Source organism: Schistocerca gregaria, chromosome 2 (genome assembly GCF_023897955.1).
Source record: "Schistocerca gregaria isolate iqSchGreg1 chromosome 2, iqSchGreg1.2, whole genome shotgun sequence".
Lineage (NCBI taxonomy): Eukaryota > Metazoa > Arthropoda > Insecta > Orthoptera > Acrididae > Schistocerca > Schistocerca gregaria.
This window is the reverse complement of record NC_064921.1, coordinates 929,690,894-929,708,876: the sequence shown is the minus strand read 5'-3', so window position 1 is coordinate 929,708,876 and position 17,983 is coordinate 929,690,894. Positions and strand designations below refer to the sequence as shown.

At 38.7% G+C, this 17,983-nt stretch overlaps 1 protein-coding gene across 1 annotated transcript in view; it reads left to right on the top strand.

Moving 5' to 3' along the window:
* The window catches only part of LOC126335365 (oxidized low-density lipoprotein receptor 1-like), a 99,816-nt gene that overhangs the window by 59,143 nt on the left and 22,690 nt on the right, over positions 1-17,983 (top strand). The window contains exon 3 of the mRNA XM_049998569.1: positions 17,620-17,892. Coding sequence (XP_049854526.1) covers positions 17,620-17,892 — 273 coding nt within the window. The remainder of the gene's footprint in view (positions 1-17,619; positions 17,893-17,983) is intronic.

Here is a 17,983-nt window from a genome sequence, read left to right as displayed (position 1 = left end):
TTTTTTTAAAGATGAAATAACAATACTAATAGTATGAATATATACAATACATCATTTGTTTCTATTAAAAAATTCGTCAGTGGAGTAGAAGGAGTTGGCCACTAGTAAGTCTTTCAGGCTCCTTTTAAACTGATCTCTATTTGTAACTAAATTTTTTATGTTTGCTGGCAAATTATTGAAGATGAGTGTTCCTGATTAGTGGACCCCTTTTTGAACTAAAGTAAGTGCTTTTAAGTCATTGTGCGGATCATTTTTGTTCCTGGTATTGTATGTATGAACTGAGCTGTTTGTTGGAAAACGAGATATATTATTTAGGACAAATTTCATTAAGGAGTAAATATACTGAGAGGCAGTAGTTAGTATACCCAGTTCTTTGAAGAGGTTTCTACAGGACATCCGTGAATTTATTCCACAAATAATACGTATTACACGCTTTTGGACTCTGAAAACTTTTGTTTGACTTGACGAATTACCCCAAAGTATTATACCATGTGACATTATGGAATGAAAGTAGGCAAAGTATGCAAGCTTTTTCATTTTTATGTCGCCTATGTCTGCTAACACTCGAATTGCAAATACAGATTTGTTAAGGCGTTTCTGCAGTTCTGTGGTGTGCTCCTCCCAACTGAATTTATTATCAAGTTGTAATCCCAGGAATTTAAGACTGTCAACCTCTTCTATCTGCTCTTCTTCATACTTTATGCATATGCTGGGTGGAAACCTCTTACAGGTTCTGAATTGCATATAGTGCGTCATTTGAGGTTTAATGTCAGTGAGTTGGCTTTAAACTATTTATTAATATCCATGAAAATATCATTAACAGATCTTTCTAGAACTAATAAATAGAACTAATAAATAGTATGTCAATAGTATTTATTGCAATACCTGTTTCATCTGCAAACAAAACGAACTCTGCTTCTGGTAGTGTAACTGATGAGAGATCATTAATGTACACAACAAAAAGTCATGACCCTAAGATGGATCCTTGTGGGACACCACATGTAATTTCTTCCCATTCTGATGATGACTGATGACTTAATTCACTAGTCCCTTGCACTGACACCCTTTGTTTCCTGTTAGCGATGTATGACTTGAACCTTTTTGCAGCACTACCTGTGACACCATAGAATTCTAATTTATTTAAAAGGATGTTGCGATTCACACAATCAAATGCCTTTGACAAATCATAGAAAATACCTGCTGCTTACAATTTGCTATTTAATGAATTAAGTACATTTTCAATGTAGGTGTAAATAGCCTTCTCGATATCAGAACCCTTCCGAAATCCAAACTGTGTTTTTAATAATATGTTATTTGTGGGCAGATTGTTGAGAAGCTGCCTTACATTACTTTTTCTAAACTTTTTGAGAATGCTAGCAAAAGTGACATCGGTCTGTAGTTTGATGCTATATCCCCTTTCTTGAACAGCGGCTTAATATCTGCATATATCAGTCAGTCAGGAAATGTCCCAGTTATAATTGACTGGTTACACTAGTAACTTAGAAGTGTACTAAACTCACAAGAACATGCCTTAATTAACTTTTTTGATATTTCATCGTAACCACTAGAATGCTTTGTTTTTAATGATTTTATTATGGAAGTTATTTCTTTGGCGAAGTGAGTGACATATTCATGTACCTGAAGCTATTTGTAAAGGCTAGTTTCAGATATTCAAGGACATTATATTCATGTACCTGAAGCTATTTGTAAAGGCTAGTTTCAGATATTCAAGGACATTATTTACTGATCCTGACAATCCCATTCTATCAGTAACAGATATAAAGTACTTGTTAAATAGATTTGCCACACTATGCCCATCGGTTACTAATGTGTCATCTACCCTTAATGCTATTTGCTCCTGTTCATTTCTGGTTCTACCAGTCTCCTCTTTTACTATATCCCATATTGTTTTTATTTTGTTCCCTGACATTGCTATCTTCTTCTCATAGTACATTTGTTTAGATGTCTGAATTACTTTTTTAAATATTTTACAGTTTTCCTTGTATTTAGCTAAATAATCAGCAATGGAGCTATTCTTGGTCAACAGATACATTTTCCTTTTTGTCTTACAGGAAATCTTTATTCCTTGTGTAATCCATGGTTTTATTATAGACTACTGTTTAATTTGAGTAACTTTTAGAGGGAAACAGATTTCAAACATTGTACTGACATTGTTCATGAATGTGTTATAGTTTTCATTCGTGTTATGAGCACTATAAACATCTTTCCACTTCATCTCTTTGAGCAATTTTCTAAAACATTCAATTTTCGGTTGATTGACTGCTCTCCTGTTCTCAGATTTAGCTGTCTTGATATTTCTCTTAGAATTTACATCTAAAACAAGGAGCTGCATGTCATGATCTGATAGCCCATTTATTACAGATTTTATTATTTGATTTTGTCCCTTTGATTTGTGTAAAAAATGTTATCAATGGCTTTCCTTGAGGATTTAGTGATCCTAGTTGGAAAGTTTACAGTGTGAGTTAGATTGAAAAACAACATTACTAACTGCAGTAAATGTTTACTGGAAGATTGCATTAGAAAATCTGTATTAAAGTCACCAGCAATCAAAATTTCTTTGTTTCTTCTTGTTAAACAATGCAAAAGAGCTTCTAGATGATTTATGAATAGATTATAATTTCCTGCAGGTGCTCGGTAAATAGTTATTATTATATAGGATCTGTTATGGAACTCTACTTCTGTTGCACATGCTTCTAGATGCTGCTCTAAACAGAATTGATTAATGTAAATGTTCTTGAATTTATGGCAGTTTTTAATAAATGTGTCAACTCCTCTTCCATCCATATCTACTATGCAGAAATAGGAAGCTAGCTTAAATCCTGAAGTTTCTAACATATCTAAACCAGTGGTCACTTGATGTTCAGAGAGGCAGGTTATGTCAATTTGGTTAGATGAATTCATTTCATCAGTACAAATGAGAAGTTCATGAACTTTATTTCTGAGTCCCGGAATATTCTGGTGTAATAAAGATAATTGATACTGCTTACTAATAGGATTGTAACTTCTTTGGCGAAGATGAACTGGCAGTTTCTGATTACTTTCTGTTAAACATTGTTTAAATGGAGGCTGTATGCTAAACTCTGACTCCTGTTCATCTGTTTTCTTAAACTGAGTGTGTCTGCCAATCTCTCTTAAAACTCGTTTTTTCCCCCTTCCCTATTCTAAAAAAGGCATCCCTCTGACACCTGAGACCACTGGTATTTTACCACTTGTGACAGTGTCCCCCCTTAAGTTTTCTGCAATTAACCCAGACAATTTTCCCTTCCCTTTCCTATTGAGGTGAAGGCCATGCCTAGTGTAGTTTCACCTATTGATAGCATCCACAGGAATGAAACCAATATGGGACCCTATATCTGTCCTAATCAGCCACTCCAACTCCAAGTTCATCCTCTCGACAGAAGAGGTCAAATGAGGCTGATAATGGCATCTCAACACAGACACAAATCCCACACTTGTATGCTTTGTTGCTGATGTTATCTTCACCAGGTCACTCTCTATGGAATATTCAGAGTCTCTGTCAAAGCTATTTCCCAGACCACCCACTATAACCACAGCATACTCCTTTGTGAAATCCTTGCATAAAGAACCTACATCCTCTGTTACCTGATCCAGATCTTCACTAGGCTTCAAAAAGTTTGTGACCTGGTACTCTGGACCTATATTTTCCTGCAGTAGTTGGCCAACACCTCTACCCTGGGAGCTACCAAACAACAGAACTTTCTTTCTCTTTGCAAATTTCCCTATCTTTTTCAAGTCCTTCAAAGCTTGTTGTGCCCTTTCTGCAGCTTCAGCTACATGAGGCTCATCCGATTCTGACTGAGGTAACAGATCAAATATTTTTCAAGATTTATGACAAAGCTGTCTGATGCTCTCCTTTGCCTGTTCTCTCTATTACCTTTTGCCACTTTCCATCTCTGATCACCTTTGTCCCTCTGTAACCTGTCCAGATCCTCCCTTGCCTTGTGTAAGTCAGTTTGAAGAAATGCAATTTTCCCTTTTTTTTTTTAAAAAAAAGTTCAGAGCTAGTACATATCGATTGTAACAATGAAAATAAAGCAATTCTATTTCATACTTTTAGCTTGAAATATAACTATTGTGTATAAAATTATATGAAATTTTTAGATAAACAATTGAGATAATATTGACCTGTCCAAAATTCAAAAATTAGTTCTGGTATCGACCGCTTCTGTTGAGGGAAAGTAATGCCAGAGTAGGGTGTCGTCATTGTGTTGTGTGATGTTATATTGAGTATTGGAAAGATATCTGAATTTTGTCCAGCTTAGAAGTTTGTATGGATGTACATGGGGTAGTGCTAGTGTCTTAATTACTTTGCTGACCTACATATTTCTCTCCATTTCATATAGGCTAACACTCTTATTGCTTTTTTGTAATTTGAATATTCTATTAATGATTGTTTTTGAGGCACTTCTCCACAAAAATTTGCCACAAGTTAAAGTCAAATGTATTAATACACAGTATATCTGTTTCATAATAACTGTGCTTTTCAGGTAGCTATGATTGTACGGAACGTACATATTTGAGTTGAGTTCCCAACTTATAACCTACATTCTGTGTGCTTATTCCAGTTTACATTGTTCCAAGGAATTTTGTGTGTTTGGAGATTTCTGCTATGCATTCATCCATGCAAACATTGATATCTTCATTGTCTTGGTTTTTCAGTGTGAAATGTACACTCCTGGAAATTGAAATAAGAACACCGTGAATTCATTGTCCCAGGAAGGGGAAACTTTATTGACACATTCCTGGGGTCACATACATCACATGATCACACTGACAGAACCACAGGCACATAGACACAGGCAACAGAGCATGCACAATGTCGGCACTAGTACAGTGTCTATCCACCTTTTGCAGCAATGCAGGCTGCTATTCTCCCATGGAGACGATCGTAGAGATGCTGGATGTAGTCCTGTGGAACGGCTTGCCATGCCATTTCCACCTGGCGCCTCAGTTGGACCAGCGTTCGTGCTGGACGTGCAGACCGCGTGAGACAACGCTTCATCCAGTCCCAAACATGCTCAATGGGGGACAGATCCGGAGATCTTGCTGGCCAGGGTAGTTGACTTACACCTTCTAGAGCCCGTTGGGTGGCACGGGATACATGTGGACGTGCATTGTCCTGTTGGAACAGCAAGTTCCCTTGCCGGTCTAGGAGTGGTAGAACGATGGGTTCGATGACGGTTTGGATGTACCGTGCACTATTCAGTGTCCCCTCGACGATCACCAGAGGTGTACAGCCAGTGTAGGAGATCGCTCCCCACACCATGATGCCGGGTGTTGGCCCTGTGTGCCTCGGTCGTATGCAGTCCTGATTGTGGCGCTCACCTGCACGGCGCCAAACACGCATACGACCATCATTGGCACCAAGGCAGAAGCGACTCTCATCGCTGAAGACGACACGTCTCCATTCATCCCTCCATTCACGCCTGTCGCGACACCACTGGAGGCGGGCTGCACGATGTTGGGGCGTGAGCGGAAGACGGCCTAACGGTGTGCGGGACCGTAGCCCAGCTTCATGGAGACGGTTGCGAATAGTCCTCGCCGATACCCCAGGAGCAACAGTGTCCCTAATTTGCTGGGAAGTGGCGGTGCGGTCCCCTACGGCACTGCGTAGGATCCTACGGTCTTGGCGTGCATCCGTGCGTCGCTGCGGTCTGGTCCCAGATCGACGGGCACGTGCGCCTTCCGCCGACCACTGGCGACAACATCGATGTACTGTGGAGACCTCACGCCCCACGTGTTGAGCAATTCGGCGGTACTTCCACCCGGCCTCCCGCATGCCCACTATACGCCCTCGCTCAGAGTCCATCAACTGCACATACGGTTCACGTCCACGCTGTTGTGGCATGCTACCAGTGTTAAAGACTGCGATGGAGCTCCGTATGCCACGGCAAACTGGCTGTCACTGACGACGGCGGTGCACAAATGCTGCACAGCTAGCGCCATTCGACGGCCAACACCGCGGTTCCTGGTGTGTCCGTTGTGCCGTGCGTGTGATCATTGCTTGTACAGCCCTCACGCAGTGTCCGGAGCAAGTATGGTGGGTCTGACACACCGGTGTCAATGTGTTCTTTTTTCCATTTCCAGGAGTGTATATGCTTTTGAGTAATGTTATTACATACATTTAATTAATTGGATAGCATTATTTACTTGTAAGTTGGGTATAATTTATACATATTCTGTGTCTTCGTGCATGAACCATGGAGTTGTGTCACCTGCATAAGTAACTATTAATGTTTGAGATGTGATTCATGTATAAAATGAAAAGCAATGGACCAAGAACAGATCCTTGAGGGACAGAGAAGTGTAGAATCTTCACTTCACATCTCCTTTGCTCTCCTTGTGTAACTGCTGTACATAGGCTTCTGTTTGTCATGTATGATAGGATCCAGTCTCCTATATATAAAATAGAAAAAAACTTCCACATGTGAAAAATATATTAAAAACAAAGATTCCAAGACTTACCAAGCGGGAAAGCGCCGGCAGACAGGCACAATGAACAAAACACACAAACACACACACAGAATTAATAGCTTTCACAACCGATGGTTGCTTCTTCAGGAAGGAGAGGGAAAGATGAAAGGAAGTGGGTTTTAAGGGAGAGGGTAAGGAGTCAAGCAGTCATTCCAATCCCGGGAGCGGAAAGACTTCCCTTAGGGGGAAAAAAAGGACAGGTGTACACTCGCACACACACACACACATACATATCTCTACTAAAGTGTTGTGGTCTATACAGTCAAAAACCTTTGTTAGATCCATAAATGCCCCTACACAATGGGAAATCTAAGATGGAATAATGACAGTATTCAATTCAATTCAATTTATTATCGTCCTTGTAGTACATCATCAAAATGACATAGGACTTGTCAATAAACATTACAATTTAAAATACATGTACATGAAAATTTATAATTTAATTTACTTGTCTCTTAGACATTACAATTTCAATAGAACTATAAGAACATTAACATAAAAATATAAAAGTAGGATAATAACGCACAAAAAAAAAAGCTTGTGATTATCACATCAAAGATTATTTCCATTCTTCCATTAACAGTGTTTCACACTTTCATAGGAACAGCAAGTATATAAATGTGAGTAATTACACATATTTATTATGTCAGGGAAATATTAACTGTGCTTTTATTGTCAATGATTCATAAACTCTTCAATACTATAAAAACTATTTCGCAGTAACATGGTTTTTAATTCTCTTTTAAATATGTGCAGTTTTGGTATTATTTTTAGTTCTTTGGGGAGAGCACTGTAGATGATTTTGGGTTGGCATAGTACACTTTTGTGATACATAGCTGTTTTATGAATTTCTCTGTGGAAATCATTCCTATTCCTTGTTTCGTAGTTGTGAAATTCTCTGTTTAATATAGAAAATTCCTCGTGTTCCTTTGAGAAACATATGCTTTCATATATGTATAAGGATGATAGTGTCATGATATTTAATTCTTTGAAAGCATGCCTACAAGAGTCTCTATATCCTATACCTTTTATTATTCTGACTGCCTTCTTTTGTAGTCTAAATGAATGTTTTGTTATACTGTTGTTCCCCCAAAACTGTACGCCATATCTTAATAAACTGTGCATGAATGAGAAATAAACACATAACACTATTTTAATATTACATGAGCTTTTAAGCATTCTAAGTATATAACATGTTTGACTTAATTTTTGTTCAATGATATTACATGCTTTTCCCATCTTAAGTGTTCATCAAACCATACTCCCAAGAATTTAGTGTATGATGCTTGTTCAATCTTACACTTACCCAGTTCTACTGTAAGGTTAGTTTTTATTTTATTTGTAATATGTCTGAAGTTGATCCACGTTGTCTTTTTGGCATTCACAATGAGTCTGTTTTCATTAAACCATCTGTTTGCTTCGTCTGTTACTAATGTGACTTTTTCCTGTAAGTCAGCTTCAGTATTTGCTTTAACAAACAAACTTGTATCGTCAGCAAACAGTACAAACAGTACTGCCTCTGCTTCAGATAGTTGACTTGATAGGTCATTGATAAATATTAAAAACAGTAATGGCCCTAATACACATCCCTGGTGTACTCCGTACAAAACTCTCTCAAATCTTGATGAATATGTTCTATCTGCATTTCTTATCTGCACCTTCTTATACCTGTCTGACAGATATGATTCAAACCATTTGTGGGCAACTCCACGTATCCCACAGGCATATAACTTCCTATGAAGTAACTTATGGTCGATGACATCAAAGGCCTTTGATAAGTCTAAAAACAATCCACAATTTAATTCCTTTCTATTTATGGAAAATAAAACAAGTTGTAAAAAGTTGAAGATATTTTTACGGAAACCATTTTGCGCATTAACCAATATTCTATTCTTAATAAGAAATTTGAAAGATATTGTCATTATTCCTACACGCTTATTTTTAGAGTCTAAGTTGCTTCTGACATTCTCAATGAGATATGTGACTGCCTCCATGGTGTGTTTCTTGTTCTGGATCCAAAGTAGTTGTTTTTGATTAATTCATATTTTATCAGAAATACAATTAGTCTCTATTCACAAGCACACTCAAGTATTTTTTATGTGACTGGTAGACAATGTATGGGTGTATACATTTCACTTTACATGAAATCACTACATGAAGTGATTTTGTTAATGCTGCCTGTAAGCAGTTAGGAACAGTTCCTTCCAGTAATGATTTACTGACTTAAGATTTCCTCAGTTCCTGTAAACAGTATTTATTTCTATTAATTAATTTCCATCAATTACATGTGATCTTGTTTGTTTTAGGTATTTAATTATCTGTAGCATTTGTTCCTCTGTCACTGGAAAGATACCAGTTTTTTTTGTGGGTACTAATATATGTTTTCCAAGTGTTATTGTATTTGTTTCTTGTCTTAGCTTTTGTCCCACTGTGACAAGAGTCATGAAATGAGAGTCATTGAAGAGATAGATGACATTATTCTGTTGTGTTGTAGTTTTTATTTTATGATCGTAAACTGTATTTTGCTATGTCCCTCTGTGTTTGATGGTGCACAATTTGTGTTTATAATAGACCAGCAAGCCTTGTCTTTATTGTCAATACTACTTATGCAGATTTTTTTCATCTAGTTGTTTGGCTGCTTGTAATACTTTGGAATATATTTTCGTAATGGATCTATATATTTTCAGTAATACACTTTAAAGTTTTTATCCTTTCTAGTTTGATATATTCTGTTTAATGTTTCTGCTATAATGCTGTATGTAATACTTGGAAATATGCTGTGGCACCAGGCTGTCACACATATCACCAATGCCATCTGCAAATGCTGGCCATCAGTAGCCAACTTTGATGGGCCACATGACTGGTGCACAAGGCATGGCATTCGCCACACCGTCTACCAGAGCTCTCCTCTTTATAAGCGCAGTGCAGCAGGCACTTGATCTCATATTGTGTTCATACTTATTGTTGGCAACTGGTCGTATCAATACTTGCATTGTTTCTATGTTTGTGTCTATGTTGTCAAATGTTGTTTTCTTGTATGTAAAAAAAGAATAAACTTTGGTTCATTGTGCCCATTCTCTTATTTCTGTCATACAGTATGATACAACTGGCAATGAGTGTGGTCTTCTCTTCTGCATGCTTAATGTGTTTGGCTGTTCATTAGGTCCTTCTGTCCATAGAGGCAGTGCTCCAATCTTTCCTTGAGCAGCAACAGGCTCTTACAGTTGCACCATGAGCTTGTTGGCCACATTGGTATGTAGGCTTCCACTACATTGAAGTACCTGCTGCCCTTTTACCCTTATGACGATGCAGCCAAAAACTGGGAAGCCTATGAGAAGCAGCTTTGGCAAAACTGTCTTGCTGTTGATGTCACTGATGCAAACATGTGCAAGGCTTTCTTGGATTTCTTCTTGGATCTACCAGCTGTTGTGGCAGATTATTTGGCAAAATGTGCAAGTTGTTGTCAAATTCTCACCATACATCACACATGTCACTGCACTGCATGTAGAATTCTATTGTTGTCATAAACAGCCCCACCAGACCTGCCGAGCTTGGGCAACTGAACTCCGTGACGTCAGTCGCAAATTTCAGTTTGTTACCAATGCTCATCGTGATTCCTATGCTGATTCTAAGGTCCTTGACACCATCATTTGGTCAGCTCATGCATCAGTGTGCACTACAGTGCAAGAATCCATCTTTGGCAGAGGTGTTAAATATTTCTTAATCTTTCAAGGTAGCACTTGCTGCTGGTGATCCGATTGACTCTTGGTGTGACATCGGAGCAGTGGCTCCTATTCCTGGTCATTAGTCATCATTAACAGCAGCATTCCATGGTCCCATCTTGCCCATACAGTTTTGTGCAGCATGACAGAGTCGTGTGCCCTAAGGGCTGGGTGACGTGCAAGAACTGTAGGAATAAAGGACATATAACATCTGTGCGTCGTTCCGAGCCCCCTCATGCAGATGTGGACATTGATTTTAATTGTGTGTCCTCAGTGCTTACAAATCATAGCAAACTGTTTATCATTGTGTGAGTGATGGACAAAGTGCTCAGACTATAAGTGGACACTGATGCAGCCATTACTTTACTGAAGTCACAAACTTATTGGGATTTGGGATCTCAGGTACTGCCTCCAGTTACTTGACATTGGTGAGTTACAACCAGCAACATATTGCAATTTTGGTGCAGTTTATGGCACCCACTATGTATAGGTCTGTGGTTTTTTCATTGATTTGTTTGGTAGTGGATGATGCTGGAACAATGAATTCATTTGGTCTGGATGATTTCAGTGCTTTTGGTTTTTCCATTTTGGATACAGTCTGCCTCATTTCTGCTGTGCTTTTCCTATGTGTGCCTTATTCCAGTGGCTTTGCATGATCAAATGATATTAGAATTGGACATCCTGATGCCATTGGGCATCATATAGCCTATTACATTGAGTGACTAGTCTAGCCCTCTCCTGACTGTTATAAAACTGAATGGTCAGCTTTGTCTCTGCAGTGGCTCATCCCTTCTGGATGAGTTATTGGCTAAAGCACCCAGAGGCCAGTTTTACACCAAAACTAATTTACCTGAAGTCCCTTTACAGGTTCTGTTGGATGAGGATTCTGAAGAGATTCTTGTGATTAATATGCCCTTTGGGTTGTGTATTAGCACATCCCATTTGGTGTGGCAATATTTCAGTGCTTTTTGGAGCAATTGAACATGTCTGTTGCATGGTGCATCAACTATCTCGATGACTTTGTTGATACAGGTGCATCCATGGGAGACCATTTACATAACTTATGCACCTTGTTCACGGTCTTACATACTGTAGGGAAACTCTTTTTGTCAGCCATCCATTATGTATTTGGTGTTTGAGGATTCTCAGGATGGTGTTAAGTCTTTACTTCATCACACTGCCATGGTCACAGTTCTCTCTCACCCTACACATGTCAAAGAATTCCAAGTATTTTTAGGTAAAGCTGCTGGGCAGGACTTATGATCCTTTGCATAACTTTTTTGCCCTCCATCACCCACTTTCTGTTTTTAATGGTGTTGTTCTCTTACTGTGGATGGGCTGTCACCTAGGATTTGGCTCCTACATATGGGACATTGGGGGTTTCACATATCAAGTTACTGGTACATCTGCCTCTTCCCTCAGCAGCTGTGTTGACTTTATGGGGCATCCCAGCTGCAGGGGTATCTACCCTCCTTGTGGATGTCGCCACATCCTGCCTCTCCTCTGGGATCCAGCCCTCCCGGCACCTGCTGCCGGATCTTCCCATGATGCTTCACTGCCACCGGTGATTCCGCTGCCCCCTGGGCTAGCATCTTCAAGTCTTTCAACATTGGCACCCCTGGCACCCTGGCCAAGCAGCCAGCACTGTCACTGTCAGTGCAGTTGCATCACGCCGAAGGACTGGAGGTTGGACACTTGCAGCTCCCTTGTCATTGGTCCCCTTTTATGGTACTTTGCAGGGGAATGCCCACTTCAAGTGTCTATGGCTGTGCCACTTCCACCCCTGCTCACTGGTTCTAGCCCAGAATCTCATCCACTGTCACCATTATCGCCTGTGGTATCAACTGTAGAGGATATGGCTGTTACAATTGTCATGTCGACACCCACATCAGTGGAGTGTACTTTCCCCAAGGGGGCAGGGAGAGGTGCTTCAAGCCTGCATGTAATACTGGGATACATGCCATGGCACCAGGCCACCAGCATATTGCACTTCAAATGTTCTACCAATGACATCTCCTGGAGCCGGCCAACAGAGGCTGCTGCGGTGGGCCACATGACTTGTGCACATGACACTGCATCTGCTGCACCACCTATTTGAGCCCTCCCCTTTGTAAGTTGTACTTATAATTCAATGAATGTTGTCCGGTGACATACGTCTGACTGGCGAGAAATCATGCATGGTGTTCCCCAAGGCATAATCTTAGGTCGACTGTTGTTCCTCATAAATGTAAACAGTCTTCTGTCTAATATACAAGAAACAGAAATAGTTCTTTTGCAAATGACACTAGTATTGTAATCAATTCTCACATACTTACAGAAACAATGGTAAATGAAGTTCTTAAAAGTCCCAACATTGACTGGTTTTCACTGAATGGTTTCACTTTCAGTTTAAAAAGACACAACAAATTTAGTTCTGGACATCTAGGGGTACAAAATCAATGGTATGTGTAACACATAGTGAGGAAATAATAACTAGGGTGGAAACTTTAAATTGTTAGGTGTCCATATTGCTGATAACTTAAGTTGGAAAAAAACACATTTTGGAACTCTTAAAACAATTTAGTTCAGCCACATTTCCCCTTAGAATTTTGAACAGAATGACCTCCTCAATACTAACCAGCATGGATTTTGAAAACATTGATCATGTGAAACCCAACTCACACTTTTCTCACACTCAAGTCTGGATCAAGGTAGTCAGGTAGATGCAGTATTTCTTGATTTCCAAAATGCATTTGACTCAGTGCCACAACTATGCCTATTGCCAAAGTATGACCATATGAGGTGTGAAGTGAAATTAATGACTGGTTTAAAGTCTTTTTGGTAGAGAGGACACAGCTTATTGTCTCGGATGGAGAGTCATCGTCAGATGTAGAAGTTACTCCAAGTGGGTCCCAAGGAAGTGTTTTGGTACTTTTGCTGTTCATGTTTTAATTTAATGGCCTTGCAGATAATATTAATAGTAAACTCAGACTTTTTGCAGATGAGGCAGTAGATAATATTAATAGTAACCTCAGACTGTTTGCAGGTGAGGCAGTTATCTGTAATGAAGTATTATCTGAAAGAAGCTCCATAAAGGTTCAGTCAAATCTTGATAAAATTTCAAAGTTGCAAAGATTGGTAACTTGCTTTAAATGCCTAGAAATCTAATGTGTACACTTCACAAAAGGAAAAAAAAACATAGTTTCCTGTAACTATAATATTAGTAAGTCACTGCTGGAATCACCCAACTCACAAAAATACCTGTATGTAACACGTAGGAGAGATACGAAATGGATTAATCACATGGACTCAGTCATGAGTAAAACAGGTGGTAGACTTCAGTTTACTGGTAGAATAGTGGAGAAGTGCAATCAATCTACAGAACACTCATGTTTACAGAACACTCATGGAACTGGCTCTAGAATATTGCTCAAGTATGTGGGACTCTACAAAATAGGTGATACTGACTAACAGGGGATATTGCATGTATACAGAGAATGGCAGTAGGAATGGTCACAGATTTGTTTGATCCTTGGGAGAGTGTCACAGAAATACTGAAGGAACTGAACTGGAAGACTCTTGAAGGTAGATGTAAAGTGTCCCCAGGAAGTCTATTAACAAAGTTCCAAGAACTGGCCTTAAATAATGACTCTCAGAATATACTACAATCCTCCATGTATCGCTCACATGGGGTCATGAGGATAAAATTAGAATAATTTCTGCATGCACAGAGGCATTCGAACAATGATTCTTCCCAAGCTCCATATTTGAATGGAAGAAACCCTAATAATGGTACAATGAGACTTACTGTCTGCTATTAACCTCACAGTTGTCTGTGTAGATACAGAATCATTGCAAATATTTGGGAAAAGCAAATCAGTAAGTTGACATATTTTGCATGTTTTCATTCAATAATGTCTTATGGAATAATGTCCTGGGGTAACTCATTTTCAAGAAAGAAAATTTTCATTGTGCAAAAATGTAAGAACAATATGTAGCGCTCACCCAAGATCATCTTGCACAGCATATTTATTCTTTCTTGAAGTTTGTTGTTAACAATCTGCTACAGTTAAAAATGAGCAATGTTGTACTTAATTACACTACTCCACATTAATGTTGCCTTTATCACAGAAAGTGGTACACAAAGCTGCGACAAAAATTTTTGATCATTTACTCAGTGATACAAAAGTCTGACAGATAGCAAAGTAAAGTTTGAAAATAAACTGAGGAAGTTTCTCTTTCACAACTCCCTCTAGTCCATAGAAGAATTTTTGTTGCTGTAATGTGTAAAAGATAGTGGATAGGAATTGCTCACATTTGTAAATAGATAGAACCAACTAGTGCAGCAGTCCTCATATTGTGTTCACAATTATTTTCAAGAACTGTTTGTATTAGTAAGTGGATTGTTACTGTGTTTGTCTTTCTGTTCTCAACTGTTTGCTTGTATGTGGAAGAAGAACAAACTTTGGTTCATTGTGGCTGTGCTGTTGTTTCTGACTTTCAATATAATACAATCTTATCTTGTTCCTGGAGATCAAAATACCTCTTCTTATATACTTTTTGTTCTTATGTGTGATTTTGGCATCGGTATTTTTACTAGACTTTTTGATTGAGGCAGAAGATATTTATAAAATGTCATTTATGACACAGCAAAGAGTCATTATCCAGGATTTCCCATCTTTATATCTTATGTTTATGCCTGATGGTTGCTAGGTTTTGCTAATTTAGGCTTCATTTTCTATTTTTTAACCTTTTATCTTGTGGTGGTGTGATTTAAAAATAATTTTCTTGGATAGTGGTCTGACAGAGCTACTTCTGTAACTTCACTTTTGTACTGAGAAAGGGACATAGATTTGAGAATATGTGACATATCTGTGTACAGAAATTTGCAGTTGTACATGTTGGATTTGATACTGTATTGTTTAAATCATATGTTTTCATTGTGCTAAGTAGTAGTTTGTTGTCAGTGGAATCTTGTAATGTCTTTATTCTTAGATCAACTAGTAGTATAAGAGCAAAACTTTTACTTAAATGATGTGTAGAAGTTCTCTGGTATTTTCACTGAGAGTGCCTGGAACATGACAACAGTTATATGACTGTACTCATAGTTAATGGAGATGTTCCAAGTTTAAATATATTTTAGTTGCCTCATGGTCTGACAGAGCTATTTCTATAACTTCACTTTTGTACTGAGAAAGGCACATACATTGTGTACAGGAGTTTGCAGTTGTACATGTTGGATTTGATATTATGTTGCTTAAGCTGTATGTTTTCATTGTGTTAAATAGTTGTCTATTTTCACTGGAATCTTGTAATGTCTTTATTCTTAGATGCACAGCTTTAGCTTAGAATGATATGTAAGAGTTTTCTGATATTTTCACTGGAAGTATATGGAACATGACAATAGGTACATGACTGTACTCATAGTTAATGGAGATGTTCAAAGTGTTATCCTTGTTTCTGAACGATGGCCTATACCCTTTGCCACAATGAGTTTCAAGTACTTTCAAACCCTCCTGGATCATTTCAAAATCCTTGACAAACATTGGCAAGTCCACCTAAGTTCTCCAACCGTGTGAATGAGAGTGGCATACACTACACTTCTAAGGTGGCTCCAAACACAGAAATCCATGAGGCTCAGATTAGGTGATCTTGGACACCGTGGTACAGGTCCTCTTTACCCCACCCATCTTTGGCCATATTGATGTGTTAGGTTTTGTCTAACCATAGTAGCAAAATGTGCCATGCATGCAGCACATACTCTGCCGTTGCTCAAAGAGAACATCCTCAAGTGACCCAGCGAGATGATGCTGCAGAAACTGCAGGTAATTCTGTACATTGAGTTTGTCTGGTAACATGTATGGCCCAGTAAGAAGTCATCTAGTACTCCTAACCACTTATGCAATGAGAAATGACACTGAATTGGAAACTCATGCATAGCACATGAGTGAACTCTGCTTCATCTGTAAATAAAATGCCATCGTTGAATGTAGGGTTGCCTACAGTTTGTTGTTGCATCCACTGACAGAATATAAGTCTACAACCAAAGTCTGTTTCATTAAAACACTCAACTCATTGGAGGTGGTATGGCTACATTGCATTGTGATGCATTATTCTCCAAACACTACTGTGGCTCATTCCAGGAATTTGTGTGATAAGTCTCCCTGTTGAGATCCCTGGAGAGTGTTCGACTGTTTCCACCACCACATCTTCAAGCACAGATGTAATGCGTGCAGCCTATCTGCTCCAGCATCACGTACAAAGAGGAAGATGGTGTAGTGATGCCTGCAGGAACGTGTAGAGATGTGGCAGTGGCAGAATGGTGGGCTGCTAGGTGCCGCATCAGAATAGCTGTGCTGAGGAAGGAGGGGCAAGGGGAAGAGAAGTAATGAAATGGAAAGGACTACAAACGTTTGCTTTGGAGACGGGGAGAAGGAGGAGCAGGAGGCATGTGAGAGACTGAATTGGAAGCAGGGAGGTGACAGAGACAAATGGAAAAAAGGTACTCTGAAAAATCCCACTGCTCCTCCTTTTGTATTGTACACAATATTTTATCTAATACTTGAAACAAAGCATTTATATCATTTTGCACAGACCACTATCAACTGCATGTGTACTGGTAAAGTCAAAATCTGTTTAAGGCAAACATTGAATCATGAGAAATTTACACCTGAGTTTAAATATTCTGATTAATCACAGGGGTGGCTAATGAAGTATTCTTTTACTTTGTATTTGAATACTTGGGAATTTTCAAATTCTTGCCTGATGTTTACTGGTATGGCGAGTGTTATAACACAGAAAACACCATTTACTTTCACTATGTAATATTTTATTGGCACAAGATAAATCAAAACACAAAGAAATAGCTTTCGACAATCACGGTAACAGTCATGACGAATGTCTCACACCAACTAGTCAACAACCAAAGTAAGTAAAATGAAGTACATAAATGCAAAGATATTAATAGTTTCTGGCAGTTCTGCCACACTGGCAATCTATTAGATTTTTGTCTCAGAACATAAAACTGTCCTGTGAAACCTAGACAGGTCTGTATAGTCTGCAAGGAAGTTTTTTTAAATAAAGAACTGTGTATTTTAACTTTCTGTGTGTTGTGTTTCTTAGGTGGAGGTGGAAAATCAGCCCGTCATTTGCCTGTAAAGTGTAGAAACCATCTAAAAACACATTCAAACTGTTGATTGTATCTTACCTGTTGTGGATAATCTGGCATGCAGACTTTATCATGTATGCCTACTCTCTATGTGTCACTAGCCAGAAGACCACAAATGATTTGGTCTATCACTGCTGTAGATCTAAGAAACACATATTCAATAGACAGACAAATAAATAAAATAAAGTTTTTCATACAAATGAAAAAGAAATAATGCATTTCACTTATATGCAGATGAAGAAACTGCTTCATTACAAGATTGGGATCCAGAGCTGCAAGGACTCATCACGCCATTATTAAAAAGTTTAGTTGCTGTAACTGGAACCCACCGTGGCCAAAGGGTTATGCGTGTACCACCAACAAGGGATGTATCAGAAACAGATCTCTATTTACTTGGGGCTATAGAAAAGCTGGCATACCGCTTGGATTTCATGGATAAGAGGATACGCAGAGTAGAGGAACTTATTTACTATGTTATGGACAGTGCAGGACAACATGCAAATCAAGGTAAGCCCTCCAAACACGAGTCATTATTTTTCATTAGCAGTTCATAAATAAAAATTTAAGTGAAAAATTAGTTGTGTATAGATAGACCTTT